General features: G+C 42.7%; 1 protein-coding gene across 5 annotated transcripts in view; it reads right to left on the minus strand.

Annotated features, from left to right (window-relative positions):
- LOC146181857 (uncharacterized) overlaps positions 1-27,867 on the minus strand; it is a 145,731-nt gene that overhangs the window by 107,479 nt on the left and 10,385 nt on the right. For 2 of the 5 annotated variants that reach the window (XM_084576861.1, XM_084576863.1), the window contains exons 1-5: positions 23,266-23,770; positions 17,513-17,641; positions 14,720-14,863; positions 12,989-13,114; positions 5,102-5,254 (exon numbers count right to left, since the gene is read on the minus strand). In XM_084576861.1, coding sequence (XP_084432987.1) covers positions 5,102-5,254; positions 12,989-13,114; positions 14,720-14,863; positions 17,513-17,641; positions 23,266-23,707 — 994 coding nt within the window. In that variant the 5' untranslated portion in view covers positions 23,708-23,770. Of the gene's footprint in view, positions 1-5,101; positions 5,255-12,988; positions 13,115-14,719; positions 14,864-17,512; positions 17,642-23,265; positions 23,772-27,867 lie in introns of those variants that run through there. The other 3 variants (XM_084576865.1, XM_084576864.1, XM_084576860.1) reach the window with 3 other exon arrangements.

Below are 27,867 nucleotides of genomic sequence, written 5' to 3' on the forward strand. Positions count from 1 at the left end.
AAAGCCTTATCCCTACATAAAGCCGCGCTGTGTATGCCATAATTTTAATATAAATGATACATGTGAAGCCTATTAGGGCCAATTTTTTCTAAAAAAAAGCCTGTATACTTTGAGGACATACACCCACTTATGTTTTTTGCGCCAAGACCTTGTCAATGTGGGAAAAACTGGAATCTGTAACCACTGACCTAACCTGAGAAAGAATGCTTGCCATGACAGAAGTTGGAATCAGACAACAAAGCTTCAAAAAATAATGTGATTTTCTCTTTTGTGGGCTTTCAAATCGCTCCTCTCATGGAATGCCTCTCCGCAAAAGGTACACTGGAATGGTGTTGTGCCTTTGTGAGTCTGTAAATGCCGTTTGAAGTTGGCGTCAGTTGCAAAGGTCATGGGGCACAGCTGGCAGTGGTATGGCTTCTCACCCGTGTGGGTAAGAAGGTGTTTACTCATGTTGCTACGAAACATGAAACTTTTGTTGCAAATGTCACACCGATGTGGACGACTGCCCGAGTGGATTCGGTGATGCTTAGCCAGGCTGCTACGAAGAGCAAAGGTCTTCACACAATAGCGGCACTTGTATGGACGGAGACTGAAGTGGCGACAGAGATGTGCCTTCAAGTGGTGTATTTGTTTAAACCTCATAGAGCAAAAACTGCACTGGTGCGGACGTTCACCAGTGTGCAAAAGAAGATGTTGCCTTAAGTAGCCTTTAAGTTTGAACCTCTTAGAGCAAAAATGGCACTGGTGTGGACATTCACTAGAGTGGATGCGCAAATGAAGCTTCAGAAGGTGCGCTGCTTTGAAGACTTTGCTGCAATGGCTGCACTGATGCTGCTTCTCAGACGGACTGGAATCAGTAGTCGTAGCACAGCTACCTGTCCCAACTTGTGAAGGTTCTGTAGGATCCATGCCACTCCCGTGATGTGTGGTGGCCGTGCCTGCACCAAGAAATGGAGAACAGTGCCAATAAAATGTGGTACATAATATGTCACAGCTAATTATCTGCTATGGAAATTAGTAATTGTACAGGGCTCTGCCCCTCAACTAGATAGGCAGCTAGAAGGCCTGTGGACGGGAGTTGTTTATATATATATGATTTGAGCGCTGCAATAAGGAGGGCACAGTTTGGTTGCACATGCTTGGTGTACTCGGCTGTGTCAACACTGCTGCAGGCTGTGCCTAAGGGCCATAGTATGTGACATGGAACCAGGAGAGGTCAAGCTGTGCGCATGACAAAGCACATGATTTCCATCACAGATGACGCTCTTCCTGCCTGCAACTTCAAGGACGGTATCTTCATTAACCAACCATGAGGCTTAATTCCCCAGCCAGCAACTGCGTAGAAACTTTTGTCTGCCACGGCAATGTTTATCATTGCCAGATGGCTTATTACATACAAGTCATTTGAATACGTCAAAGCCACGGCACTCAGCAACTGTCATGACCCGAGAATGGGATACACAGCTACCGGCCTCTGCGCTTGCTCTGTCAACACATCATCGTCACGTCTTTCATCGCGCTAGACAGATCGGTCCAACTTTGAAAATGCTTATTCCTGGCGAACTTATTTAAGTCAACTTGAGGGCAGCATGTCCACTTCAGGCCTTCACTAAGAGCAGGAAGATGTCCAAGTTCAGGCTCTGCATGGGCATGGGAGCTTGTCTGCTTCTTGCGACGTTTGGCCTAGGCATACCTCTTAACAACTACACAGATGTAGTCAACAAGTTGAAGGTGCATATCGTGCATCCCGTCAATGAGGTTTACGCATCGGCACAGTTTCACCACTAAGGCCAGCAATCAGATACGCAGCTATCTTTTGTCAAAATACAACTATACTACTGCTGAAGTGGAAGATCATCCATAAGGTTGTTTCTTGGGCTAGTTGCTGGAGTTTGGTGACTTTGGCAATGCCAAACGTGGAAAGAAAAAAAACAAGGATGTGAGATGCAACTTTGCCCTGCATCAGCCATCGCCAAAATTAGAAGGTTGTCTTCTACCGACCACTTCATAGTGGGACTGCGGGATTCCTCCCAGCTAATAAGCTGTGCAGGAGCCTTCAGATGAGACTTAAGGAGGTGTGGATTCAAGCATGGCAAGCAGAAGATGCCAAAAAACTGAAGAATAAGCTAGTTCCACAAGGGACAGTGCCTAGTCACATAACCTCGATGAAGACAAGCAGCGTCAGTTCTAGCCAAAATGTGACAGACATGCTGAGGCTATAGCAGCAAGACAGAAACCTGCCAGCCAGAATTTGTGCATTTTTTGCAGTTACAGTCCACATACCAGCTCTAAGTGCCCAGTGTGTAACTTGCAGTGCAACTACCGCAAGAAAAAAGGTCATTTTGTGGATGCTTGTTATCCCAGGAAGGCAAGCCAGGCCAGGATGTCTACAGTCCAGCTGGATACAGTCCACAGCTCAGGCTATTGCAAGTACATGGAAATCACATTTGACAACTATGCAGAGGTCTTCAAAGACGAACCAGGTGCAAAAGTCGTCAAGTTTGCATAGTCGTCCAAAGGACTCGGAACTCTATGACAAGAGCACAAAACACGTCCTTAACTAGATGCAGTGCCATATTCCCTCAATGTACCACAACACCACTCCGGCAAGTTGTTAAGGCAAAGCTATAAAGACAACACAAAAGTACCTCGAGTTATCTGATTGGTGGAAATGCCAGAATGTGATGTTGCCACCTCTTCCAATTCCGTAGTGGCAACGGCTGGTTCTGGCGTTTCAACCAATCAGATGACTCCAGGTCACGTGAGATAGCGACATTTTGATAACGACTCAAACTCGAAATACGGCCCCTGGTGAAGCTGGAGGAAGATTCAGGCTTGCAGGGACTAAGTTTGCTTGACCAGAGAGCCCCCCCGTATAGTGGCACGGATAATTGAGTGCAGGATGGTGTCTTTCTTGGGTTAGCATGACTGAAGTTTGTCCAGGCGTTGACAAGTAGTGATGTTTGAGGTGTTCCATGCCAGCAAGGCATCGGAAGCTACAGCTCCATTGCCCTTAAGAATGTGGCTAACGCATTCCAGTTCCGTTGTAGCAGCATCGATTTGGTGAGAAAAGACTCACCAGGATGCTGCAGACAGGCAGCGAACTTTTTCTTAGCCAATTCAGAACTACCAAGCGGCATATAAAAAATTTTGTGCAGATGCTCGGTGAAGGCTGACCAGTCGGGGATGTGTTCCTTGTGATTTAGAAACCATGTTTTCGCGATGTCAGTCAAGTAGAATACGATGTTGAGCAGCTCGTGGCACTCATGCAGTGACTGAATGCACTGACTCTGGTGTAACTTGGTTTAAAAAGCCAGTAGGCTTTTGGCTGCTAGCTTCCCTTGCTCGGTGATCATGGGTGTTTCTGAAACTCTCCTATAAAGAAACGTGAACCCTGTCAAAAGGCGGCTGCTCCTAAACGCCTGAGAGGCAAACCAGATGCGATGCCTTATGTTCATAAGGTGTTGCATAACCTCAAAAAAGTGGCCAGCGGGCACAATATGCCGCTTGTTTCCTGTACGCCAAACAATTTGGCTAAGCTGTACCACCGCATCTGCGGTGAAGGCAAGCGCATTTGCAAAAAGCAACATGAAGATTCCTTGGATACATGTGCCATAGGAGTGGTGTACATAATCCCCCTTTCCTGAGGAAAATGCTTTATCGGGCAGACAGGGCGTTGCCTCGATGACTGTTTAAAGGAGCACTCTCAAAACAATGAGACAAGACATAGTGAAGCATGTAATGTCATGCAAGAGCATACCCGGCTTTAAAGGAGCAAAGATTCTGGGCAGGAGTATTAGCATGCACGAGTTTTGCTCAAAGCTTTTCACATAGAAAAGAAAGCGGACCACTGCATCAGCGATCCCTCCATAAGCTTGTACTCGGCTGAGCACGGTTTTTTGAATCAATTTTCATAACAAATTTTACAAGGCTAACGGGCCTTCTGTGTCTGGTCCAATGTCATGCACAGTTCTTTCATATCTATTTTCCCCCTTCACTGTAACCTGTCTTTGACAATAGTTGCCTATAACAACTGAAGAGGCAATAAAACTATTTGCATCTGTTTTGTTAGTCTGTCAAAAGATGTCAAAAATAGCTGGCGCCACCAAAGTGTGACGTGTCATGTGGCTGCTTATGTAAATGCCAATAGCCGACAAAATAAAATCAATTAATAGTAGCATTATTTTGTGTCAGGTCCTCTTCTGTGGTTGTCTTTTTTTTTTTTTTTTTTTTTCACTTTCTTAATACAGAGCGTGCTTCTCTTTCAGTTAATGTCCCAAGCCACAAAGATGAAAGGAAGCAGACAGCATGAACACTTAACTACACTACTGCTAGCAATCCTAAGAACGCATATCCCTATCACAACTAAGTTTGTTTCTGAAGCTTCAGTATTCTCTTACCTTACTGCCTGCTTATGCCTGCTTATTTTCTTGCTTTTGTGGCACGATGGCATGATGGGGTGACTGCGTCAGTCTCAAATTAAGATTTCAGGATGCACTGAATAGATTGTAAAGTTGTACACTGATGTCTTCTCAGTCTGTCACTTAGACAGCAAGTTTGTGCTATGTAGCTAGAACCACAAGTCAAAGGAACAGAGATCACTTTTGGTGCCACCTAATTGGGACAAACTTCCTGGTGCCCATCGACATACAAGTCTGTGAAATTTGTAATCAGATGCGAAAGCTGGCCTTGTTGACCACTAAAGATTCCATAATTCTAATAAGCAGTTGGCATAAATATAGAACAGCATTGAAGCACGACATTATGAAACTTTGCGATGACTGTGTGATACACCTGTTCATGACACTTAGAAGCAATTACCTTTAATGTGCACAAGAACTAGATGTGATGGTGATTGTGGACTTATTGAGCTTTGATATTGGCTTTCATTTCATGAATCCATTTTATGGCCTCTAATATTTTAAAACCATTGTTCCATAAAGTGTTAGTTGAAAGTCACTGGTTTTCTCAGCGTTGCCTTCGTCTCTACAGTTGCATGCTGTGCAGTATGCAGTCAGCATACTGAATCAACTAGCACATTTATCTACAATAATAGTAATGGCTGTAAAAAATAAATGAAGGAATGTTTTAATGAACATACATCCAGTGTCTGAAGAACCAGACTGGTCCGGTATCTGTCCCATCCATTCCTGTTGAACAATTGGAGTGTGCATCATAACTGCAGAGGCAGTGTGGTACGTCAACGGCTCCATCGCTTCCAGTTTCACAGAAGGCATGTTCATACACCATCCAACTTGAAGAAAAAAAAAAAAGAGAAGGAAAGAAGAAACAAAAGTTGAACCATGCTATTTGGCCACTGGTGAATGATCCAAGCTTCAAGTAAGGTACAAAAAGCCTGTTATGTACAAATTAAAGCTAGTACACTATTCATATCTTGCGCACTAAAAACTCTGAATCAATGATATTTCTTTCACAGCCACGACTTACTCCGTGCAGTGTTGTGGCTTTACCTATATATACCGCATGTACTCGCATGATGAACCTACTCACATAATGAAGCCACCTCAACTTTTCCTGATAAGAAAGTAAAAAAAAAAGAAGACAGTCATTGTCATGTCTTTCCCTTGTCCTTCCCTCTCACGCACAGTATGCAGCTCATTCCTTGGCAGTGCACCAAGATGTTACACTGAATAACATTGCCCTGTGTTTATCTGTTTATTTTTTTATGTTAGCTCTAGCACTATTGGTGGGAGGGGGCGAACTTAGCAGAGTGCCAGCGGCCTTGGCAGGAGTGCGGGAGGTAGCTTGCTCTGCTCATACAATTATTCAAACCTGGTTTTCAGTATGTTTGCTTTATTATGCTGCGAATGAGGAAGGGGCCCCAAATTGATCGAAATGCCTGATAGCAAACATACTAAATGATGGCATCATGATCCCAGCTGACTGCATGTTTGAGTGATGACTAATGGTTTAAAGGATGGGCAAATATTGCAAAAAAAAAAAAAAATCATTTCTGGAAAAAAGAAATTCTTCCCATCACTGACATTAATTTTTCTTGAAAATGACTGGGTCCATTATGAGAGTAAATATAATAGTACATGTGTTTAAATAAGATTTCAAAAAAGGAGCTCTCCGTATCCACAATAAACAACACACAGTAAAAAACTCATACAGATTAAATACATTTTTTTGGGACCACTGCATTTTTTATGAGGGATTACGAACTGGGCTGTGTGGTTATATTGCAGATATAAAGATACAACATCCGACCATTGTCACTACTTCAGCCTATCCATCTCCTCCAAGAGTGCCTAGCAATGCTAAGTAGAGAAGAGCTAATATCTATGCTTCAGCTGTAATTTGGAATAAACTATCTGCAATCTTAAACAGGTCCTTCCTCAAATGTTGAAAAAGCTCTTCTGCAGTAAAAAACCTTTAAAACCATTACAGAGCAATGATTTCCTTACATGTATACCACTGCTTGCATAGGTTTTTTTAACTACTACACAATTTCTGGTCCTTTGCTGCTTCTTTTTATGTAAACTTTGTTATACTAACATGGAAAAATGTATAACATAGGCTGTATCACAACAGTCTTTTGTTCTTATTTATTTATTTATTTGAATATACCTTACAGGCCCAATTAGGCATTGTGTAAGGGGGGCATAAAATCTATACAGTGCAATATATACATAATATGTAAGGAAACAGGCAAAAAATACAAAGGTAATTAATATATGAACAAACAAAATAGTACAACGTGGAAATTATTATATCATTAAGAAAAAGAAATACGCGACACAGATTAAAGCACAATGGTACACACACAGATTAAGCACAATAAAAAGCAAGCGACACACAGTGCCCCGAATGGCGCTTAAAAAAAAAAAAAAAACCCGGAAAGAGTACATAGGCAAACACAAATAAATAAAACCCATCAAGACAATTAACAGCTGCAACAAATTTAATAAAAAATGTATATATAAGGCAAATAAGGCAAAATGAAGGCTCACTAATATAATGTGATGAGTTGGCGATGGAACGCTTCTAGATTAGGAAGAGAAGCGATAATGTCTGGCAGGTTATTCCATAATCTGATGGCTCGTGGAAGTGCTAATGAGTTGAAGGCTAATGTGTCACCATATATTCTTGTAAAACTGAGATGATCGTGCAATCTTTTGGACGTGCGGGATGGAACATCGAGGTGAAGCGGACAGGATCAATTGGGGTATACATACTTGTGAAATAGTGTTAGGAGGGCGATGTCGCGGCGGGGAGACCAAATGGATGAAGCAAATTCAAGTTGTGGACGAACAAAAGTAAGGTAAGCTAGTTTACGAATATTAGCAGGAGAATTCTTGAGATTACGTCGTAGGTACCCTAATGACTTTGAGGCGGCAGTGCATATGGATGTAATATGGAAGGACCATGAAAGATCAGAGGAAAAATTAACACCGAGGTATTTGTAATGGGATACGACAGTCAGTAAATCGTCTTGAATGTGGTATAGAAAGCTGGAATTGTTTCGTTTAGGTACCCTAATGACTTTGAGGCGGCAGTGCATATGGATGTAATATGGAAGGACCATGAAAGATCAGAGGAAAAATTAACACCGAGGTATTTGTAATGGGATTCGACAGTCAGTAAATCGTCTTGAATGTGGTATAGAAAGCTGGAATTGTTTCGTTTGTATCTAAATGATATTATTTTGCACTTCGATATGTTAAGGGTCATTAACCATGAGTTGCACCATTCGTTAATAAGAAGCAGATCTGACTGGAGCGCCAGGTGGTCACCAGAAGATTTATTGGGGCGATAGATGATGCAATCATCCGCGAAAATTCACATACAAGAGGATATATTAGTAGGTAAATCATTTATATAAATAAGAAATAATAAGGGTCCGAGCACGCTACCTTGCGGCACACCGGAGATAACAGGGCAAAGATTAGAACACAGATTGTTAACAAATACGAACTGTTGCCAAAGCGAAAGGAAGTTACGAAGCCATGTTAAAGTTAACGAGTCTAGACGGAGTGATGATAATTTTGAAATCAGGCGGCAGTGAGCTACCCGGCCGAAAGCTTTGGCAAAGTCAAGGAATATACAATCAGTTTGAAGGCTTTCATTCATATGGAAATGCAAGTCAGTTGTTAGTTCGAATAACTGTGTTTCGCAGGAATGACCCTTCCTAAATCCATGTTGATTAGTATAGAAAAAGTTGTTCTGCTCAAGATGACTGAAAACGTGAGATGAAATTATGTGTCCAAGCATTTTACAACAGATGCATGTGAGAGATATTAGACGATAATTTTCAGCTGAAGTTTTGTTTCCTGCTTTAAAAATCGGTATTATTTTAGCTATCTTCCAATCCGCGGGCAGCAATCCACTAGTTAAAGGTTAGTGAAAAATATGAAATAAACATTTACTAGAGATTGAAATGGTGTTCTTTAGGATTTTAGAATTAATACCATCAACACCAGCTGAAGTAGATACCTTAAGGTTATTTATGAGAGAGATGATACCTTCCTCAATTATTTCAATGGGTGTCATGTAACGGCAATTAATGTCTGGTACCTCCAATAGGTTAGAGCTATCTTCGGAAGAGAATACAGATGAAAAGTATGTGTTGAATATTGCTGGACATTTAATATCTGAAACTGGAATGTTGTACATTGTAGAGATATGGAACCTCCACCCTGATCTGGACATATATATTTCCAAAGCTTTTTGGGATTAGTTTTTATAAGGGAAGGAAGGTCGTGTGAAAAGTACTTATCTTTCACGAAGGATAAGGCGGAGCAATATGTTTTTATTGTGTCACTGTATTTATTCCAAGCAGAACTGGTGCACGCATGCTTAGCAGTCTGATATAACCGCTTTTTCTTATTTCGTAGTTGCTTAAGCCTCCTGGTAAACCATGGATTGGATTTATCTTTAGCTATTTTGATTACAAGAACAAACTGGCCAACCAGTGATAAAACCTTATCTTTAAAGAGTACCCAGTTTTCTTCAACACAGCGGCTGTTGATGTACGGTAGAAATGTATTATAGAAAAACATTTCAAGTTCTGTGTTGATAGCTGTCAAATTTGCTTTATTATAATCGTGAATCTTTTTAGTCACATAGCCCATAAACGGAACTGGAATGTCAATACTTAATTGAAGTAAATGGTGATCGCTGAAACCATTCAAATGTGTTATTTCTTTTATTGTATCTGGCTCCGTTGTGAGTATCAGGTCTAATATGTTAGTGTCGCGGGTGGGTTGGTCTACGAGTTGAGACAGGTTTAAATCAAGCGTCAAGTTACAAAATTCAGTTGAAATATGGCAAGATGACGATAGTTGAGCCCAGTTGATTAAAGGGTAATTAAAATCTCCGATGAGATAGATGCTATCAGCAGGACACAGCTCAGTTGCTTTAGTTATACTCAATCGCAGCTCATGGATGAAAGAATGACTAGATTCTGGTGGACGGTAACAAGCGCCTATCAAAATTCTAAAGGAAGATATGAAGCAGGCGGCCCACACAATTTCCAGATTCGAATCGGTATTAATAACGTGTGATGCTACTGTTTTCTTTATTCCCAGAAGGGACTTCATGACCTGAAGTCCAACTCAAAAGCCAATTGCCCATATGATTCATGAATCTATGTACGTTCTCTTCTTTTTAGTTGAAGTAAACCAGTCTGATTTAAACCTCAGGTGATGTTTCGAAATTCCCTGAGTTTTCCAGGTTTTCCCTGAGTGCATTTGTAAAATTCCCTGAGTGACACTTTACTTTGTTGTATGCTAAAACGGGCTGATACAATGCTGCCTGATGCTATCCCTCTCCAGTAAGTTTGTTAAACACAATTTAATCCCATTTGAATAGTAAGGAGAAGCATTCACAGAGAAATAGTGTTTGGCGCATGATGGCCATAGTTGCCTATGTGCCAAAAAACCCAACCCAACCCAACCCATTCACAGTGAAAGCTCGTTAATTCGAATTTTCGGATAATTCGTGCTACACTACTTGGTCCGGCCAAGCTCCATAGAGATCTGTATATAAAAAAGCCCGGTAATTCGAAAGCGAGTCTGTACCACTACGGATAATTCGAACTATGCGCCGCAGCGTCTGGGCGGCTTGATGCACATCACGAGGGGGAAAAAAAAAAAAAGAAAGAGAGAGAGAGAAACACTTTCGTGATAAAAAGGCATAATTAGAGGCAGCGCACGTCTGAAACGGGGACAGAAGATGGAACCAGGTAAAACCATGGAAGAGTGGGTAGCACTTAAATGGCGCCATGACGGGCGTGGCGGCCGGCAGCGTTGGAGGGAGGGGACGTTTCGAAATTCGAAACGTCGCAACACTTTATGCCGCCGTGCTGGGATGGTCCATTTGGCACAACACGGGAGGCCGGCAGTGCAGAGGGAAGGACGCGTAACGCCACAGTGCACAATCTTGCAACACCAGCCCGCTTTGTTTACACGAGCCATTATAATCGTGACTTTAGCTCCCTTTAGGTAGAACTGCTGCTAATTTTCCTTGATATAGGCACGAATGCCCTGAGTTTTTAAAGATTATCAATTTCCCTGATAATTCCCAGTTTTCCCGGTTGGTAGACACCCTGAACCTACTCATATCTGCTTCAGAGGTGCGAATTAACCAGTGCAAAGAAAATTTTCAAATTTAAACCATTTTTTAAGGAGCATACAAGGATTGCAGACGCACATGCAAAACTGGCCCTCCCTGCTGACTAATTATGCAAATTTTGTGGAGTCCTAGTAAATGTATATGGGAACTATTTGGCACTACAGGTACAGTTCAGCAATAGTAGGATGCACACATTTAAGAAGGTGTGCCAACATGCCTTGATTTCGAAAAAAAACAGCGTTATAACCTAAAGGAGGAACACATAGTAAGGGTCATTCAAAAGGCTAAAAACCCACTGAACACATATGCAAGCAGATGGAAGAATGTTGCCTGGTACTATTAGCAATGTGCAATTAAGTAAATCAGGATTTAAGAGGTGCAGATTAACTAGTATCCCTACTTTAAATGAGATTTAAAATGATGATCATTCATTATGCTGAACCAATGACATAGATAACAGGGGATGCTGTCTACCAGACAAGGGATAAAATTTACAAACAAGCTGCAATCGACAGTAGGCAGAATGGCTTCTAAAACATTTAATCGATGTTACCTGCCAGCACGGCAGAAATAAAGTCACAACTTTGCTAATAGCTTAAAACAAAAAAATTTGATGATTGCAGCAGAACAACAATGCGTAAAGAAAGGAAGATGTTAGCAAAAACTGCACAAACTGCAGCCACTGCAGCACAAAAAGCAACGTGCAGTAGCAAATTCGGCTGCCTGACAGAGTACAGAGAAATCACAGGGACCTTCTTTGTTAATGGGTGAGCTGGAAAAAAGGGATGTGTAAAAACTGAACCAGTGGCTACGACAGACACCAGTGATGCAGTCAACATGAGGACAGTGGACGGAAATGTATGTGTCATTGGGTGTCCACTAGGGTTAAGGTTATGCTGATGTGGACCTGGTGAAGTCATCCACCAGTGATTGCACAAACATTAGCTACATGTGAAGGAACGACGGATATGAAAGGCTGGAGACGTCAGTGAATTCTTGACGGATGAAACCATGGACTGAAGGGATGGCGGAAAGCTCATGGTCAGCATCATATGGCCTCTGGTTCCAGGCGGATGATGTTGGTCATATTTCCAGGCGATGTGGACATTTTGTGAGACATGGACAAATTGAGGAGGTGGGTCTTTTTAGGCTAGGCTAGGGTTAGGCTAGATTATTAGGCTAGGTTAGGTCAGGTTAGGTGGCATTTGGCTGTGTTTTAGATCTTCTACCATTAAGCAACTGTTTTAAGTTACTAGGCTGAAGGCACTGCCAGCAGTTCCCTTCAGCAAATGGTCCTCTTTGTCCAATTCAGACATCTTATGATTAGGCTTGTCATAGAGGGCCAAAATACCTGGAATATACAAGACATAAGATTTGGTCAAAATCTGAGTGCAAGTTATGTGTCCCAGCTGGACATGTCATCATTAGCCTTGTACTAAACTCAGGTGCTATTTTTCAGATAGGATATTACATTGGAGATCATGAGTGCTGGGCGCCAGTGGTTGTAACTACTCATATGCAAGTAAATGTGGACCTAATTTTCTATGTCGACCTGTCTGTGATAGGGTAATGTCACAGCCTAACGACGGTGGGCAAAAACAATGGAAGGCATGGTCGGCATCATTGCTCACCACGGGGCTTCATAGTGTATAACGGAGAATAACTTGGCGTCCACAAGGGTGCTTCTACTCTCGTTTTCCACACAAATGGGCAAAACCTGCACCTCCAATTGTGTTCTCGGAAGAAATACACAAACATATACAAAAATGGATGTGCAGAGATAGTTGCATACAGCAACTAGAAAAGTAAGTTCTTCACTGATGTCTTGGTTCATTTCCTACTCAATTACTTTAAGAGATTGGTCCTCTTTGTCGTCTGCTTGCTGCAATATCAAAGGTGATGCACGAAAACCAAAGCCCGATGGCTACTTGCACCACAGTATGTTCCGTTGTCCACCCCAGTATTTTGATTGAGTTGGAATAATTGATAAATAATGAATGAGATGCAAAATGCACATTGCATTATGTGTTCACATTTTATACAAAAGCTCCGCACAGAATCACGCTCTTTTCCATACACTCTCGAACGAAAGTGCATGCCTATTCCAACTTATGAAGCAATTCTCAAATATATTTCATCCCTATACCAAACTTTGCACCGCATTCTCACACATGACATATTCACACAATTAGGTTCAACATGTCACCTTCCTAATCACTGAATTACTTAAAAAAATGATGTGACAATGAAATCATGCGAAGGGCCATTCATGGTCCAACTTTTGATCATCCACCATTACCACCTTCATAATGTGCACAATCGACGTCTACTGAAGTGAAAAACCACTAAAAAAAACCAAAAAGAGAAAGAAAGGTCAATTTAGTGAACATACCTGCAATATCCGTAGAACCAGGCTGATCCAGCTGTACCATCTCTTCCTGTCGCACAACTGAGGTTTCCTCAACATTTGTAGAAGTGGGCTGGTCGGGGAATGGTTCCATTGGTTCGAGTTTCACAACTGGTGTGTTCATACGCCATTCAACATGCAAAGAACAAGGGAAGAGAATTACACAGACACAAGGTCAGCCACATCGCAAGTTTATGCATTGCTAACCAAAATGAAAATTATAATATTCTGATAATATGCTGATGCAGGTATGTCTCTCTTGTGAATTCTGAAGTCTTCTAATAAGAAACAAGCACATAAATGCAGTGAATGCCACTCGTTTGCTGTAATGGAAGAATCCCCACATTATGATTACTAAAATGACATCGAGGACAAAAAAAAGTTGGATTGTATCACCAAATTACCACATTCTAACTATAAAGACAGTGAAGCGGGGCTGTAATGTGCTAGAACAGGCCAGGAAAGTGAAATATAGGAGGCATTGAAACTGCTCAGTTCTGAACATACAGTACGCTAATGTATATATTTAGTGCAGATCCTAGGTGATAGGTTGCAACAGTAAGCGCTTCAAATTGATGTTCACAGCATAGTTTTCTCAGTCCAAAGTTTTGTTTGTTTGGTGGAACAAGTTTTAAATAATTTTTTCAGAAATAAATTAATCTTTTGCTTCTAATAAAATATAACTGCAGCCAGAGTTATCCACAGAATAGATTTTCACGGAGAATAAAAATCACAGGAATTGTTTTTAATGCTGTTTCTGGCTAATATTAGATATAGGATATTACACTGGAGAGATAGGATATTACACTGGAAAGCAGGAGTGTTGGGTGCCGTTGGTCGTAACTACTCACATGCGCGTACGCATGGAGCTAATTTTTTTGTATCGACAGTGTCTGTGCCAGCGTAATGAAGCAAGGTAATGAAGATGAGCAAGAAAATTGGAAGGCACTGTCGCCGTTATTGCTTGCTACGCTTGCTACAAGGCTTCATAGAGCATGACTGAGAGAATGAGTTGGTGTCTGCTGCAGAGCATTTACTTTTATTTTTCATAGAGGTAAGCACGCACCTTCAACAATTGTGTTTTGGGAAGAAATATATTTATATAAAAAATAAGTGATGTGGAGAAAACTGCGTACAGCAACAAGAAAAGTGAGCTTTTCATTGTTCTGTTCATCACCTATTCAATTACTTAAAGGGATTGGTCCTTTGCTGTCTGCCTGCTTGCAATACCCTGGGCGATGCACAAGAAACAAAAGCAAATGCTACCTGCTTCGAAGTTTCTCTTTTTTTTCCTTTTTCCTCCCAGTATTTTGCTTCAGTTGGAAAAATTCAAAAATAATGAAGGAAGAGCGAAATGCATCTTGCACTATGTTTTCCCGCATTACACAAAAGCTCCATGCAGAATCAAGCTGCTTTCCATACACTCGAACCACAGTCCAATGCCTATTCCAACTTATGAGGTCAGTCTAAAAAAAAATTTGGTTTCTATACAAAATTTCCACAATAATTCATTCACACAATTAGGTTCAATATGTCAACTTCCAAATCACTGAATCACTTAAATAAAATAATGTAAGATTGAAATCCCACTAAAAGCCATACAAAGTCCAATTTTTGAGAATGCACCATTACCACCTTCGTAACATGCACATTCCATGTCTACTGAAGTAAAAAACCACTAAAAAAGAAAAGAAAAGGCCTTTTTAGTGAACATACATTCAATGTCCGTAGAGCCAGGCTGGTCCGGCAACCGTACCATCTCTTCCTGCTGTGCAACTGGAGTATTATCAACATCTGCAGGCTGGTTGGAGGGTGATTCCATCGCTTCCTGCTTCACAACTGGCATGTCCATATGTCTTCCTACATGCAGAAACCAAGGGAGAAGAAATAAAGAGACACAATGTCAGCCAAATGGCAAATTTACACATTAATGACCAATAAATATATATATATATATATATATATATATATTTTTTAATGTCATGCTCGCCCGAAATATGACTATCTACCCCTGGAGGCTGGGCCAATGTTACTAGAATCAACTCAGCTTCACAAACCCAGCTCCACTACCATGGATGGATGGATGGATGGATGGAATATGAGCGTCCCCTTTGAAACGGGGTGGTAGCAGTAGCTATCATGCTCATTTTTCTCCCTATATCTTAATTATTTATTTAGATTGGGTAACTGAACCATCATACTATTTATTCAATTTTTGTTTCTACATTACTAACCACCCAGCAGAAAATGCACCCCTGGTGGCCAAAGAGAGAACTACAGCGCTGCAGTCAACTCTTGCTCCCGGGCGCGTCGTCTGCTACACACTGCAAGGAAGCTTGGAGCGGCCGGTGCACACACAGCCGTTGCGTCCTGCCGTTGCAGCGTAATAACGCCATTTTGGAGCAGCTTTGGAGCAACAAAACTAGAGTTTTGAATCATTTGAATTATATTTAGAAGCTCATATTTCTAAGGTCAAATGCCTTTGATAATTGTGGTTTTCTCTTTCTGACATACAAAATTCCCAATCTGATTCCTTTTTATGCATGTTAGGTACTTTTCCAGCTTCGCACTCATCTCTAACAACACAAACAGCCAAAGCATGTACAGATGTATAATATAACACAGGCTGACCTGAGGAACAACTTGGGATAGACTAGCAGCCTGACCTAAACTGTTTGCCTATTTTGACTTGATTGATGTCACGACATCTGTTTAGTCTAAAACTTTAGCACCTTCAAGCAGTGTCCCTAATTTGGAGTTCAGATTAATGGCATGACATTTCTGCTCTCTATCTTGTGCGCATCCTTTTTGATTCTGTGCCAGTACTGATAAATTCCTGCGCACTAGACTCTAGCGTGTTCCGGAAAGATAGATGGTACTGAAGGGTAACCTTTTCATCCTTCAGCTTCTTTGTTGCACTAACAATAGTTCATTCTTTCGCTTGATCAATGCTGGAGCTAATTTTGAACATCTTGGCGATAGGCCCTGCATGGCTTTCCAACACCTTTAGGAAGCTTCCTAGTGATTGACACCTTTGGCGCACCAACCCATTATGCTTCAAGTATGATTTTGTCTGCCGTAGGCCTGACATGCTTGTTACTGACAAAGAGGCTTAATGGTTAAGTATGTGCTTGTTTTCACAGTGAAATCATTAGAATAACTCAAGCAGTCTTTTGCACTTGGACAAGTTTTCTAATGGCTCACAGTAGTTTGCGCTATCTGCTTTGCTTGCTGCTCTCGATTTTCTCTCCACTGGCGACTCAATAGGCTGAGAGGAGGTGCTATATGCCACACGCACAGTGCATCTTTTTTGGAATTATTTTCCCCGCCGGGGTGGTGCAGTGGTAAGATGCCCGTCTACTGTGCTGGAGTACCCGGGTTCGATCCCGACCGCGGTGGCTGCGTTTCGATGGAGGCGAAACGAAAAGGTGTCCGTATGCTGTGCGATGTCAGAGCACGTTAAAGATCCCCAGGTGGTTGCAAATACTCTGCAGCCCACCCCTACGGCTTCTCTTTCTCTCTTTCCACTTTCATTCCCACCTTCCTCCCTTCCCTTACCGGACGGTTCAGGTGTCCACAGAGACAAGTGTGACAAATACTGCGTCTTTCCCTTCCTCTGAACCTATTATTATTATTTCCCTTCAATCAATTGTGGCTCACATTAAATTTACTTGCAAACAAAAGTTTGTCATGCTCCATGCTTGTCTCCCTTACGAAATTTTTTGTTTTCACATCAAAAAAACACAAAGTCCATGGCAAGGCGACAGGTTATTACGCTTTAACAAAAGCAAGTTTTGTGCCAAGTATGCATGTATTTGCAGTCATTTGGAGCCTGTTTGGACAATACGATTTTCAGATAATACATTTTTATTTTCAATGCCCGTGAGAATCATATCAACGAGATTACACTGTACAAAATGCCTATTCCCATCTCACTGCAATAGCAGACTCTCCAGAATGTGAGCAACGCGGGTGTGATGAAATGATGTTCGTCGGATGGAAGGAAGGATGTTCGTCGGTTGACGAAGTATAGATGCCCGTTGCATTCGGCAGTGCTCAATTTAAATTTGGCACTGAAACATCTAGATAAGCCAGTGGAGGGATACCGAAAAAGTCCGGAATAATATGGAAACAGTTGTGGTTGCCAGCGATCATTCCAGACAAATCTCGGTGCATCTTGCGCTGCAAAGAAAGTGATAAGAACGTGCTTCATGGCACCGAGCACAATATCAGTTCGTGCACCATCGTCGACATGGCCTTATGCTGGAGGCTGTTGCAAAACAACAAAGATTTCAATGGTTTGCAGCAATATGCTAGAACAGACCAAGAAAGGAAAATATAGGCGGCAGTGAAACTGCCTACTTTTTAAAATGCGATGCGTTAATTCATAGCTAAAGGCTACACATGTCCCATGTTTTGAACATGCAGCATTACTGCTTTCATGATATGCAAATTCCACATCAATTAAGATAAAAAAGCACTTAAAAAGGCCTGTTTTAATGAACATACGTGCAATGTCCATAGAGCCAGGCTGGCCCACCAACAGCACCATCTGTTCCTGTTGCACAACTGGGGTGCCTTCAACATTTGCAGACGTAGGCTGGTTAGAGGATGGATCCATCACTTTTTGGTTCACAACTGGTATGTTCATATGCCATCCAACATGCAGAGAACAAGGGAAGAGAATTATACAGTCACATGATCAGCCATGTGGCAAAATTGCACATTGCTAACCAATATGAAAATAAACATTTATGGCATGCTGATGCAGCTATGCTCCTCTTGTGTACGATGAAGGCGTCTTAACAAGAAACAAGCACTTAAAAACCAGTATATGTCAAAGCCTGTTATAACGCTAGTACCTGCACAGCGACACTCACACAATCACACAAGCTGATTGAAAGCCTGCACCTGCAGGCAGATCGCATCATGAAGGCCGATTTCCCTAAGGAGATCGTGACATCCGTTGCTGAAGGCCCGTTAAAAAGATAAAATCTGGGAAACAGGCAATGACAACTGAGCTGCAAGCTCATGGTCCGGCTAAATGCGTGGCACTGCCATACATTCACCAGCTGACACACCGCCTAAAGAAGGTGGCGGAGAAAGGCAATGTCCGAGTTGTGCTCACTGCACCACATAAACTCGGGGAAAACTATGCAAGGCTGTTAATGCTGCCTTAGAGAAGAAAAAACACCCTTGAACAATAAAACAACAAATACCGTATGTAGCCTGCAAGACCAATGTGGTCTACAGAATTCCCTTGTCATGTGGGAATTGCTACATCGGCCAAATTGGCCGATGTATCAATGTTCGGCTAATGGAGCACAGGCATGCTATCGAGGCAATATCAGGCTCGGGGCACATGGCGGCGGCACATTGTAAACGCTGCAAGGATAATTGTGTTCCAATATACAATCACACACGGGTCATTTTTTGAAGTTCAGACGAGAAGGAGCATGAAATACTAGAAGCATTCCACACTGATATTGAATGAAAGTCATGCGTAAGCAAGCCTTCGTTATTTTTATCATTAAAAGTAATACAATTCCTGAACCCGAAGGTACCGCTGCACATGTGCTTTAGGGTGTCATGTTTTTTTACATGGTTTGCTTGTATATTGAATGCGTTGTCTGGAATAAACCAAGTTGATGTCTAGCGTTTGTGGTGTTCGCTTCTCTTCTGTCCCTGTCTTTAGCGCTAGTTACCTTGTGCATTGAATCTAATAATCACCAATTAGCCCAACTGACCGCTTTAAAGGACAAACTGAAGTTGGTCTGTATTAACAAATTACCACAGTACTAATGGCAATTACGGTGAAAGAGAAGGTGTTACATGCCAGAAAAGGCCAGATAAGTGATTGTAACTGGCAACAATAACCCCAAGTGGTCAAATTTCCGTAGTCCACCATAACGGTTTCCCTCATAGGCTGAGCTGGTCTGAGACATTCAACATCAGTGAAAAGCAACATCACAAATGCCCATATTGTTCAGGATATCATCCCACGCAACAAAAAAAGAATATTCATTTAAACTGCTAAACGAAATGCAGAATTTCTCATCGTATTGCAGCAAAAGCTTCAGCAAGCATCAGAGATGGTTCTCAGCATTCGCAGATGCAGAGCTTGAGTTGACTCACAATGCTACGCAATAAATGCATTAAAACAGCCTTGGTTATCCAATCTTTACCACCCTAGAGAAAACTCTACTTACAATGAGAAAACTGGCTGCACACACGAGAAATGATTTTGATCTCATCAATGAATGGAGTTTAGTCTCCCAAAGAAAATCTTTGTTCTAGGTTATACTGTGGTCAATTAAATGCCTTTCTTGTACAGGAGGTCTGTCAATACGTGGGGAAGCTGGCAAGCATAACAACTGACACTAAAGATTGCAACAAAATTTTTCAGCGTTCATATTGGCAAAAGACGGCAGGCAATCATGAATTTATGGTTTCTGGATGATGACTTCTCTCGAAGTAACGCGCTCGACGATTCGCGACACCGTGGGCTGTGAAATGTTCGCCAGGTCCCCACTCACTACCTGGAAGGTTCCGGCGCCATAGAAGCGCAATGTCACTAACAACTGGAGAAGCGGCGGCACGGGGCAACCACGGTCATCTGTGTTCGCTTTAAGCGGCAGCATTGCCAGCAGCTGCAGAATGGCCTGCTTCGAGAACCGGTATCGGGAGAGAAACTCGCTGTCCGTGTACTCTTCCATCGGGTTGGTGCGGTCCCTGAATATGCTCCGTAATGTTGTGACATATGGGCGGCCTTCACGGTTTTCAATTTCTCTTACGAGGGCGACGAAGTCGACGAACGCCGAGAAACTTTCGTGATGGGTAGCCATCTTGGACGCCAAAAGGTGCGCGTTAAGATAGCTCCCAAGCTACCTTTGGGAATGCTCACTTAAAATTAAGTTAAGATCACGAAATAGTTCGGCTTTTGTACAAGTTTGGATTCTGAAACACGTTAAGCCGCTGTTAAGTGGACGAAGCGATAAGATAAGTATAAGTTCCGTTTGTGAATACGGCGGTTCTCCCAAAGAAAATCTTTGTTCTAGGTTATACTGTGGTCAATTAAATGCCTTTCTTGTACAGGAGGTCTGTCAATACGTGGGGAAGCTGGCAAGCATAACAACTGACACTAAAGATTGCAACAAAATTTTTCAGCGTTCATATTGGCAAAAGACGGCAGGCAATCATGAATTTATGGTTTCTGGATGATGACTTCTCTTTTTTTTTCATGACATTTTACCATGTAGTCCTGTGAAGATGCCTTTCGATAGATTTGAGATGTGGAATGGTTTGTCACTTTTGTGAGTTTGCATATACAACGCCAGGAGTTGGTTTTGCGCAAAAGGCATAGGACACAACTGGCACTACAAAGGCTTCTCACCAGTGTGTACAGAGATGCAGCACAACAATGAAGCTTTTTGCTAAACTTGCTTGGTTTGGTTTGTAGGGTCAACTAACGCACCGTGGAAGCCTTTCAGGGCTGCGCCAAAGTTCTGACGTCACGGCTTGGAGGCCTTCATTCCCGGCCTCCCTTCTTCTTGCCAGGAATGTGGTTAAAATTGAGCTCTGCAGTGACCATAGACGACCTCGCCTTGACAGCTGGAGTTTCTCTGTGCCACTGAGGTCAGTGTTTCAGTGTTTGCAACTCGTGCTACCTTCCTATGAGTGCTATATGAGTTTGAAGGCGCGATGCCAAATAAGTGCTGTGTGCCAGGTTGTTCTGGCAATTACCTAAAATGGAAGAAGGTTCAGGTGTTTTCACTTCTGAAAGATGAAAATCCCTGAAGAAATGGATACGTGCTATTCCCCGGAAGGATTTTGTGCCACCTACATACACCACGGTGAGATCATTATTGCATGCTTATAACTTTTGTGGTGACAATTCATCTTCAATTAACGAAAGTGTTAATTGCAACGGTAATGTTTGTAAAGTGGCTGCTGAATTAAATAAACATGTGATCTGTGTTTGCACAGGTATGAGGCAATCGTTTTGATCCTTCATGTTTCGAGAGGAAATCAACGTACACCAATCCGAAGGTAGTAAGGGTGCTTGAGGTAGGTTTGCCAGGGCCTCATTTAAGCCCTGGATCAGTGCCAAATTTGTTCCCTGGTTGTCCGTCCTACCTATCAGGGGCATAAAACAGCACGAGAGGCGCCTGACGTGAGAAAACTAGCTCGGGCTCTGTCAGGACATATGAGGAAGAACAGCAACAACGGCACTTCTCAACGCTTGAAGAGATGGAAGTACGGCTCAAAACTGCACAAGTACCTAAAATGTGGACAGTCATCCATCAGAAAAAGTGAATTATTTTTGTGCATATTGTTGATGAAAGCACACCACGGCTGTAAGAGTCAGTCACAGTTTTTGATAACAACTCAGTGCCTGTCATTATGAGGTTAAAATCAAGATCTGGCCGAAAGTGCTGTGCCTAACTCTGTCCATGATGTGGGCAACTTGATAATCGAGTTATTAGAACATGGCACATTAGGTGACGAACATAGCAAATCAATGCTGTTCTCACTTTCTGAACACAATAACTGCCCTCATCGACAAGCTTTATATGACTGCAGATGAAAGCAAAAAGGAGGCGGTGAGGTTTACACGGGAGCAGTTGCTAGTGGGTAGAAAGGAGCGTGTTCAATACAGTTATCAGGCTATAGACCTTGCAAGCATTTTCCACATAATCTCAGCACGAGCGTTGAAATTGTTAAGAAACACAGGCATAGTCTTCCTACCTCATCCCAGCACAATAAGGAATGTGTGTTAGTCCTTCAGCTTGTCACCAGAAAATGAGTGCTCAGACACTAATTTCTAGCAATACCGCTTAGAGTACAAGCGGGTTCGATCCCCGGCGGCACCAGGGATCGAACCCGGTACCTCCCGATTGCGAGGCGGATGCTCTACCACAAGGCCACCGCTTCGGTAAAAAAAGGGCCACATAATGGGCTGTTGCCGCGCAAGGCGGACTTATTGTTGTCCGATGGCGGAACGAATCACTGCCACATCGGCGCAACTATTTGGGCCGTGACCCCTTTTTCCAAGCATTTCACCCGAGAAGAGCCGAGCACCAGGCCGGGGGAAAGCTTGTACCCATTTAAAAACCGGTGGGTACCCGGCGGCACCAGGGATCGAACCCGGTACCTCCCGAATGCGAGGCGGATGCTCTACCACAAGGCCACCGCTTCGGTAAAAAAAAAAAGGGCCACATAATGGGCTGTTGCCGCGCAAGGCGGACTTATTGTTGTCCGATGGCGGAACGAATCACTGCCACATCGGCGCAACTATTTGGGCCGTGACCCCTTTTTCCCAAGCATTTCACCCCAGAAGAGCCGAGCACCAGGCCGGGGGAAAGCTTGTACCCATTTAAAAACCGGTGGGTACCCGGCGGCACCAGGGATCGAACCCGGTACCTCCCGATTGCGAGGCGGATGCTCTACCACAAGGCCACCGCTTCGGTTACCGCTTAGAGTACAAATGTGGCAATATATGTGTTGCCACTGCCAATTCCAGTGAAGCAGCAACTTCAGCACACATATTCATAATCAAAAGCCAGCTTAGTTCCTTTAGAGAGGTAGCACACAATCTGCCCATTAAGACAATAAATGGTGAGGAGCTTCATGCTGTTCTTAAAGCAGTTATTTTGGGCTTAGAGAAAATTGGGTACAGGGTGGCAGTTAAGTCTCAGGCCGTGCAAAATGCATACTTAACTCTTCTATAATAACTGCAATTCGTGGTAAGTCTGCTCAACAAATGAACGCAGACTGTATGTCATACCCCGCACCAGCGGCATGCGTTCCTTTACATCTGCAAATTTCCTGCTTTTCTGCATAGAACGCAGAGCACATGGCTTCCTGTTCTATGCTCAAGTTCCCGCAGCGCGTGCGAGTGCATCGGTACACCCAGCCGGCCGGCACGCCGCAACGTCACCGACGTCATGTCACGTGACACGAAGGCCTAAACCTGTCAGGAGGTATTCGTTTAGCGTCCCAAAGCGACTCAGGCTATGAGAGACGCCGTAGTGAAAGACTCCGGAAGTTTCGACCACCTGGGGTTCTTTAACATGCACTGACATTGCACAGTATATGGGCACAAAGCTTTTTGCCTCCTTCAAAAAGCGGCCACTGCTGCCAGGATTTGTTGCCGCATACATGGATTCAGTAGTCGAGCACCCAAATGACAGAACCAGCACGGCAGAGCCTGCTTTTAGCAAATCTCATGCAGCAGCAATCACACTTGTAGGGATAGTCACCTGTGTGGGCGCAGCTGTGCTCAAAGAAGTTGCTCCTCTGTGCAAACACCCGGCCACAGTAGCCACAATGGAAGGACTGAACACTGGACTGAATACAACTATGCTCCATTAGTTGGTCTTTTGTTGTAAATTGTCTGCCGCAGATGTGGCACTGATGTGAATGTTTGCCAGTGTGGATACGAAGGTGCCTGTTCAGGTCACATCTTCTCTTGAAGGTTTTACCACAGTAGTTGCACTGGTGGCTCTGCTTGCCTTTTTGTCCCTCCAAGTCCTGTTCCGCGCCAGTAAAAGCTGTGACAGAGCTTGATGCAGAATGCTCAAGAGCATGCAAACTTGGTCCAGGAAGCTCGCCAAGCCTGGAAGATGTTGCATATATGCCTGCGTCGTGAAAAACCAGAGCATTCTCAGTAAAACATGGCAGAATGGTGACATGGCAATGCATGTGAAAGGCAATCTTCACAGTTCCGAAAGCGTGTGCACCATCAGATTCAGCCGTTTCACCTTAAAAACAGTTTTTTTTTTTTTTTTTTTTTTTTTTTAATGGGGTTTAATGTCCCGAAGTGACTCAGCCTAAGAGGGAGGCTGTAGTAGAGGGCTCCGGAAATTTCGATCACATTGGGGTTCCTTAATGTGCGCTGATATCACACAGAATACGGGTGCCTTTTTTTTTGCTTCCAGTGAAAAGTGGCCACCTAGGCCAGGATTTGGTCCTGTGTCTTCACGTTCACAAGGCGAGCACCCTAAGCACTGACCCACCGTAACGGGGGGGAACACATTTGAAACAAAATTCCAATTTCAATTTTCATGCCTACACACACATCATGCCATCACAACATGCAGATACCTCAAGGCTGCCAAGAGAAAGAGGCCGACAATGCGGCCCACCGAAAAGGCACATGTGGTCAAGGCCATGTATTTACACTACCTTTGGCTTCGCTATCACTGCCTTATAAATCTGAAGATTCTGCGCTGCACTATATGACACAATTGAAGCAAAATGCCCACAAAGAAGGAACTGCAGACTTTTTTTGGAAGCCAACTCACAAGATGTTGCAAATGTACTCAAAAGGTTCGATATTGAAAACGTGCTAAAGTGTCCCTAGGAATACAGCTAACAAATCATTATGTTGTGGCAGCTCCAGGGCAGTACACTGTCTCCAGAATTGTGTGATACAGCCAAGTTCTGTGGCCTCTGTGAGTAAATGTCGATCAGAACAAACCAATCTGTTCTACAGAAGGCCTGGGGAGCCTGTTTTTCACTGGTTTTCAGAAACTTAAAAAAAAAGAAAAGACTGCTCTTAGCAAAAAACATCCGATAAGATATTTAAATTTTGATATCAAATGAAAAGATAACTAGACACAAAGACAACACTTCTCTATTTGCTATAACAGAATGTGGCACTACTCTTATAAGATGATGAAACTATGTACAGATTAAACTACATGCACACAATGGGAACAACTCTCGCTTTGTCAGAAATGCAATGTTCACAATTAAACATGGACATCCATTAGCTATACTAAACCTCGATTATTTCAACAATTCAGTACATTTTACATCAACAAATGCTATAATGGTGTGTCGTAATTCAGACTCAAAAACCAAAAATCTGGTCGAACTAAATGAAATTTAATTTAACAGGATCATATTCAATATATCTGATTTCGACAGAACCAAAACGTCAGTTCCTATAGACAGGCTCTTATATTCAAGAAGGTTTCATTGCAATGAATTTGCTTTATACACAAACGTCATTTTACATCAGTTGAAATGGCAGAGGTGAAATTTTTTTTTAAAAAGCGGAATGAAAAAAATAGATATATATCTAACTGCTTTTGAAATCCCACTTTAATGAGGAAGCACAGGTAAAATCAAGAAAAGAAATGCAGAAATAATGAGTTATAAGAATCAAATCATGCGGTTGCACAGCCGCAAGGAATAACCACGCAAGGCATGTATAAAAGACTCATGTACTACGCCTAAAGCTGTATGGTGAAGAACCATGCACAAACAGACATCTTGTTGTCTTCCTTCGTCCCTGTCGTTTTTTCGCGCTGTTCTACACAACACAAACAGACATTGGTTACATGTTTCATCAGCACATTTATCATTTTAATTGGAGCGTTGATCAACTGACTAGAATGTTTAGTGTAAATCATTGTGAAAGCAGAAACAAAGCTCCAAAATTTCATTTTTGGTGATCTGGCTGTACTCTTGCAAAGGAAAAGGGTCAATGCACCCCACATCGTACACAAACACTAGACATAAAAAACACTGGCGATATCATTTCAGGCGCTATAAACAGTGGTCTTGTAAACATGAAAAAGCTGTTCTGTATGGGCCTTCCTTTGGCAACAGCACATGTAGACTTATTGAAAGCGGCCAACATCCTGCAACATGAAGAAAAGCAGCATAAGTAAAAGAAAACAGAGCCAATCCAACAAGCCATACTGCATAATATCAGATGAGTGGTCAACGAAATTAATCTTGTGGTCCCCAAGTGCACTATGCATAGGTTCTTTCAAGTATAGGAGCACCTACTAAAGGACTGAAATGAATTTGGAAGCAGATCTGAGTGGTTTCTTTGCAAAACAATTTAATGGGGCACACATTTCCTGCTCATTTTTTGTTACAGCTTCTCAGTGCAAACATCTGACTTGAGCTGGGCAGTCCCAAGAGCGCAAGACAAGAAGGGACCACATAAAAGAGAGCTTCAGGAAACACAAGCAGCACATGTGATATTTAACCAAATGCAGAACCACCATGATTGTAATGAGAGGTTAATTTTTTTTATCATGAATGTTAAACAATCGAAAAAATTTACCTAGGACATGAAGCCCACACATTTAGGGGTATGATGCTACGGCATGAATTGCTCCTGTCTGCAAAGGCCCTTGAGAACTCCGATGCGTGTCCATGCATTCTGCGACTCGCCTAACCATGCATCCAATTTATGCATCTACCGTCGATCCTCGCTACAGCAATACTAATGGAGCGCGAAAAAATTTAGTTGAAGCAAAACTTTCGTCGTGACAAAATCAGCCAAAAAGCACTTTAAGATAAACTAAATATTTAAAAAGTGTAATTTATTTAAAAAGGTGTCACTCAGCTGCTTCAGCTTCATTACCATGAGCGCCATGGTGCGATTTTCGTGCCCAGTGAGCAATTACGTTGCAATGCAGTAGTCATGGCCATCGAAGTGGCAATCGCCCCAAATGAGTCCCTCAGCTAAAAATCCGCGCTCAGTCTATAGACTGAGCGCGCGGATCCGGCTCGGATGAAAACGGCAGCTTACACCTGTGTTTTGTCCCGAGGCAGCCAGCCCAATCGTCGTTGCCAGCAAGCAATCATGGTCTTCATGTATCTGAATGGGTGGGTTAGTAGAAGCACATATTGATTCAAGCTAAAGGTTTTAGTGAAGCAAAGCAGTGTACACTAATGGAAGTGCGCACACTGATGGCAATATATTTATTCCATTGTTAACTACAGTTTTCAAATCCAGCCTCCATTAGCAAGAATTTTTGTGAAGCAGTAATCTGCTCCAAAAATGGCTCGTTGTGATGAGAAAATCGTTCCCTTTATTTCTATGGCGAGCCAACAGGTAATAGGAAATATTTTGATGAAGCGAACATTTTGTTGAAGCAGCATTCGTTGTAGCGAGGCCAGTCTATGCTATCAAATATATACTCACATACAACAACAACACATAGTCAACGCACCCTCACACAAGCCTGGTTTTCAGTAGGCTCGCTTTATCACACCATGATTGGACCAGGCAATACCCACACTAGAAAAAGCGTCAGACATGTGCCCCATGCTGACCTGGCTTTGATGATTTACATTAACCGGGGTGCACAGAGTGGTGAGAATAAACATTGGACAAAAAATTGCACATATTCTGTATGCTAAGGCTTTTCAGTACATGCGCAGTGCGTGCTGCTGCGAACGAAGATTGGAAAAGTGGGAAGAACAAAAAGAGAAAGCTTAGCAGAATTTTTCCTTCCCTCATGCTCCTGGACACCCATGGAGGAAGAAAAGAATGCACAGATCCCTGTGCGTCGCTCTTAAACACTGTTTCCCCTCTGTCCAACACAGCAGCTGAATTGGCAGTGTCTGCTCCGTACCGGCTATTGCCAGACCGGTTCCATCTCATTCCTTCATCCGCATGGCTAGCAAACTCCACGTGATGCCGCACACCAAACAAACACGGCAGATGCACGTATTTTGTCGAAGACATACATTCCAAGGCATGGCACTGCTCTGACCACTGGTCGCAGCACGGTTCCCTCTCAGTCCTTTCACATATGAGTCGCAAACGTCACACAGTGTCACACGACAAAGTACCGAGCTCAATGTGATCGTCCTTGAGGAAGGCATATCTTTTTGTGCAGAGTGCGTGTAGGGCTTCAGTTTGATATATGACTCAACTTGCCTATATTTTCACATTGGATTTTCAAGGGGATAGCCTGCGTGTTCAGTATAACCAAATTTCGAAATATCTGGGTTCAACTGTATATTATGCTCGCATCAAAAGGAATGTCAGCACATTCCAACTATTTCATGTTTCCCCGCCGGTTACCCAACAGTGTGTGACTGGAGTG

The sequence above is a fragment of the Amblyomma maculatum genome, chromosome 8 (assembly GCF_055883805.1).
Source record: "Amblyomma maculatum isolate TAMU_Amacu chromosome 8, ASM5588380v1, whole genome shotgun sequence".
NCBI lineage: Eukaryota > Metazoa > Arthropoda > Arachnida > Ixodida > Ixodidae > Amblyomma > Amblyomma maculatum.